Below are 5,034 nucleotides of genomic sequence, written 5' to 3' on the forward strand. Positions count from 1 at the left end.
TAATGGAAGGATCGTGCTTCATGGAGGATGGGACGCTGTCTGGGAACACTACGGCCTAAGGGATCAGTGGCTGGTGCTGTTCCGTTATCACGAAGTTCAAAACACCATGTATGTCATGTTCTTTAACGGTCATACAATGGAAATCAACTACTTGGCCCATGCCGAGCCGGGGATGGACTCCACTTGTATAAGCTATCCGACGGCCCCCAATTCAAGGCACATAGCCGATGGGTTCAGATCAACCAATCCCTTCTTTGTCAGTCCAATCGTGCACAGACTAGCAACCCGTTTTCTCGTAAGTCTCCCGACAGTTATTTTTGAAGGCAACTATTTCCGGTGCTATTGTTCTATTCAATTATTTCATTGCTCTCACCCTAAAAAATATGTCCTCGTTTTCAGCCGAATGTCCCCCCTCTGCCGGGAGTATACGAGGATAGCCCAATTTCGATTACCAACGAGAGGGGCGCGTGGACCGTTCAGTATACGCACTATATCGGGAGGACGAACGGATATTTTGGAATGGGCTGGTGTGCCTTAGCAACTGCATGCCAACTAAGACACAGCCATGTGTGTGTCTTCGAGCGGCTGGCGCCGCAGGACTACTGACTGCATATATATTGAGAACTCCTATATCCTAAACACCCCCAGCCACCGCCCCCCAACACAATCCAAGTAACTAGATCGGTCCATGGTGTTTTCTTGCCTCAGTTTGTCAAATACAATGATGCAAGCTGCATGTTCATACATCTGTATCTTTAATCTACATTATATTTCCAGGCATACAATTCTACCTTGCCCTCATTAACTTATGCTTCAGATGATAAACACGATAATCGTTTCTGTTGTTAATGTGCGCATAGCATTGCAAATAGACTGATCTCCCAATATTAGAAATGTATGTCAATTAGTGCCTGTAAAGTTTGAATGTAATTTTAAGATGTGTAGCTTGAATGTAATTCGATTCACTTCACCTACTTTTTGTATGTTTGAATTTTGAATTTTGAAACTTCACACTGATTTGTTAATACCCTAAAAATGAGAATTAGTAGTGGTTGTTTATTGATTCAGAGTTGTTGCCGTGCTTCATTTAGTATTGATTCAGATTTGTTGCCGTGTTTCATTTAGTGCATTTTATTCATTACGTCCGGTGTTTTAAGCATGTGTTTTAAATTACATCCAGAAGCCAGGATCCCTTACAAAGAATTTCAAAACCGCGATTGAACCACATGCATTTTCCAACTAGCACACAAGCTAGTACAAGACGTAACTAGTTCCGAATGTCTACTGCAAAGAGGCGGACGAAGGGAGTTTTTTTAGGAGACGTCCATCTGAATATCCAGTGAACGTTACAACCAAAATATCCACATAAACGTTACATACAAAATATCCACTTACCATACATACAAAATATCCACTACACATAGAATCGCTATAAAGATGCCCCTAACTACCATGTCCGGTTCAACAAAAGGGTCGACAACGAGCGATTAATAATACATCAGGTTTGACAATGGATTTGCAGCTATTCGCATGACACCACTTCACACCTCCACTTCTTGAATCCCGATTAAAATCTGTTATATCTAGAGCACACGGTTGTGACGACTGTAGGCCCCTTTGCTCAATCGGCGAGAGACATGACTGGCACGGACGTGTTGGTCCCAGCGAAGTCGCTGTTAGCAAACCCAGCCTGCGTGTCACTATCGGAGCATTGGAATGAAGGAATCTCCGCGGTCGCATACAGATCGCCAGATAGGTTATCATAGAGCTGACACCAATATAAAAAACAAATGATTAGAACCATTTAACAAGGCAGAAATCTTAACTAGATCATCTATAAAGTGACTAACCCACCTTGTCAATGTCCATCAAATCCATGTCATCTGCAACTGTGCCAGATGACTCCATTGTGCGGCGGTCCGGACACGTCGTCCTGTTGTGTCCCACCTCCCGGCACAAACGACATCGCTGGGTTTTTTTTCCACCATGAGCACCGTTACCCTTTGTATTGCGCCTGGGTGGATTTCGCGCCAGGCCTCTGCCACCCTCAGTAGGTGGCCCCTCGGGTGGAAAACTGGTGTCCCCTGCATCTTCGTTCTCGAAGTGATTTAGCATCAGCATGGCAATGTCTCTTGCAAACTGGAACTTTTCAGTGCTGTGACATGCAATCTTGCACACTTTCCGGTACCAATCCATCAGGCACCAGTGTTGCGTCAGTTGTACAGAATCCCAAATCACGCCCATCGACTGCACCGCCACAAGTTTTGTATCCTTGGTCCTTCTCGACAATATCAGAGACCTCGGGATCTCATGAACATTGTTAAGAACAAGCACCGCAATTATATGTTCGCAGGTGACTCCGAAACATTCTATTCTTATGCACGTGCATCGGGCCTCCCTCATATCAGACGTTGCAACAACACGCCAATCCTTTCCCGGAGTGCCATATCGAGAGACGGTGTGGATAAAATAGGAACCGTTGTCTTCAGAGTCAACCACCCTCATTGCACAGGCCCTATCAAGAATGGGAACAAACAAATAGAATATTGTACGAGTGTAGTTATCGGCTGCACTCCGCTCCAGCTGTTTCAGGTTTGTGCTCATAACAGGGTCACCCTTTGCACACTCGAAATCAGCCTCCACCTCCTTTGCACGCACGAACATCAAGCATCGATGGAAATGATGTAAAAACTCAGTGTAGCTGTATCGAGACTTAACATACCGTGATATCACAGCGTGCAAGCCCTCGCACCTTGATGTTGTTCGAAATCCGGCAAAGAACTTTCCCCGTATGTGTGTTGTGGCCCAACTGTGCCTTCTCTCGTACATGTCCTGTACCCATCTTTTATCGACGACGCCAAATTTCTCAACCATCTCAAACCACTTTCTCTGGAATGTTCGGACCTCATAGTCGCCAAGCATGCAATCCCTAAACATCCTGGTAAATTTGGGCTTTCCGATGTTGCTAGTGGCGTTTCGGAGTAGATGCCAAGCGCAGAGTCGATGGTGAGCCTCTGGAAAAACTTGCTCAATCGCAGACTTCATTTGCCTGTCACCGTCGGTTATTATGGAAACGGGAGCCTTCCCTTTCATTGAAGTTTGCAACTGTTGAAGCAGCCAGACATAGGTCTCTTCTTTCTCGTCTGCCACCAGTGCAGCGGCAAAGACAACCGTTTGGTTGTGGTGATTCACACCGGAGAATACTACAAGAGGTGAAAGGTAAACATTTTTCTTGTACGTTGCATCAAATGCAACCACGTCTCCAAACACCTGGTAATCAATTTGGCTCGTGCCGTCACACCAAAACAAATGTTGCAACACGCCCTCACCGTCAACAACTTCCTTGTAGTATAGTGCTGGATCATTTGTCTTGCACTCTCGGAGATACCTTAGACACGATTCCGCGTCTAGGCCACCCTCCCTTCGTTGCTTCGCATTTACATTGTGCATGTCCCTTGTTGTGTACGGGACATTATGATACCCGCCGGCTAGGCTCGCCATAAAACCGTGGATTCGGGAGACACCAATGCCCCCTTTGCGCATGTCGTTCATCTGCTCGATGTCCGCTTCGCTCATCTTCCGATGGCCTGGGAGCATGGAAGAAAATCGCAACTCAAGAACGTGGTGGTTATGCGCGTTTGAAAAGTACACAACGTGCCAACGTCCTGATTCATCATCCATGCGGAGTAGCATCCTTGCAGGGCATCCACACCGTGTCTCGGCCCTCGGCCTCTTTTGCCGGTTAGGCATCGAGTAGAACTTTGGGGATCGGAACCCTTGTCGGTGGCACACGAACTCCTGACGTATCCTTACTTCGCCGCGTTTTTCGCTTCTGGAACGTCTCGCGCCGGAGCCATGGTGCTTTGCATATTGCTGGTAGAACTCAAATGCAATGTCAACATTTGCGAAATTAAACCGGAGAACATCCTCCTCACTCAAGCTCAAAAAATCAATCCAACCTATCGACTCCACTGAATCAATAGCGTAAAACTCGTCTTCCGCATAATTGTGAGACATTCCTCCGGCGCCGTCCAAACTGTCTTCCAATTCAACCGCATCCCATTGTCGACATCGGCCTCTGCATGATGGTCGTGTTCTGTTTCATCTTCCTGAAAGTCGTACTCGTCCGACTCCATCCCTACAGAGCCTTCGCCCTCAAACGATCCAACTCCGTGGTCTGCTCTGTCAGACATTTCTGCTTCATCGGCAATGCGCACGCCCCCAGTGGTATCTTCATCCCCGGCAACCCTGTGCCAAACAGTAACAATACGGTAATTTAGCGAAACACGCAAAATTGGGGGATGTCCTCCAAAGAAAATTGCAGTCCTATGATGAAGAAAAAGGGGGATATTTGTAAATCAAGTGAAGGGTGATAATACAACGGGTACCTTCTTTCCATTGATGGAGATGGCGAAGCCATCAACTGCCGAAGACAACCGACAATGCAAATCAGGCTCCGTCGTCGTCAGAGGTGAGGCTGTTTGTGGGCTTGGATCCGCCTGAACAGACTCGTTAACACTGAACACTTTCTCAATCCCAAGGAAAAATAGCGTATCGTGGTTCAAGATCTCCGAATCTCGTCGGATGAGTTGTTGGAACAAGATGCTGCCGAAATCACCGTCGGTGAGTGGTGAGGAGAAGGAGTTAAGCTGAGTCGGGAAGAGAAGGAGTTAAGCTGAGTCGGGAGGAGAAGGAGTTAGCGGCGGTGGAGTCAATGGAATGGACGGTGCGATTGCGACGGAGCCACGGAGGGGAAGGGGAGGAAGAGAACCTGGGCTGGAGGAGGAAGTTAGCGGTAGTAATAACCTGGGCTGGGTTAGTTGTTAACCAAATGCTGGGTGTCCAACTAATTCTGACCATTAAGTTAAGTGTATTCATTTTAAAAATTCTAAAAGTGACCCCCCTAACTTATACGAAATTGTGGAAAAGACCCACCAAAAATATGCATTTTTATTCTTGCCTCATTCGGCTGACCGGTGTGCCAAACATGAAAATGGTGTTTCGGTGCGCTATGTATACCCGCGTACCGAATCC

General features: G+C 46.8%; 1 protein-coding gene across 1 annotated transcript; it reads right to left on the reverse strand.

Annotated features, from left to right (window-relative positions):
• Window positions 1–1,621: 1,621 nt before the first annotated feature.
• Window positions 1,622–4,420, reverse strand: LOC112729994 (protein FAR1-RELATED SEQUENCE 5-like). The gene is made up of 4 exons (XM_025780118.1): window positions 4,389–4,420; window positions 4,016–4,248; window positions 1,855–3,971; window positions 1,622–1,768 (listed from the first exon to the last, which is right to left on the reverse strand). Exons 1-4 carry the CDS (start codon window positions 4,418–4,420, stop codon window positions 1,622–1,624), a joined length of 2,529 nt encoding a protein of 842 aa, XP_025635903.1.
• Between the last annotated feature and the right edge of the window lie 614 nt (window positions 4,421–5,034).

Source organism: Arachis hypogaea, chromosome 12 (assembly GCF_003086295.3).
Source record: "Arachis hypogaea cultivar Tifrunner chromosome 12, arahy.Tifrunner.gnm2.J5K5, whole genome shotgun sequence".
In the NCBI taxonomy this organism is placed as follows: domain Eukaryota; kingdom Viridiplantae; phylum Streptophyta; class Magnoliopsida; order Fabales; family Fabaceae; genus Arachis; species Arachis hypogaea.

Bases quoted from the DNA above. Each gene is read 5' to 3' on its own strand.
- LOC112729994 (XM_025780118.1), bottom strand. From the start codon at position 4,420: ATGGCTTCGCCATCTCCATCAATGGAAAGAAG. The intron at 3,972-4,015 runs GTCTCACAATTA...CTATTGATTCAG, and splicing joins TTGGACGGCGCCGGAGGAAT to TGGAGTCGATAGGTTGGATT. The intron at 1,769-1,854 runs GTGGGTTAGTCA...TATTGGTGTCAG, and splicing joins ATTTGATGGACATTGACAAG to CTCTATGATAACCTATCTGG.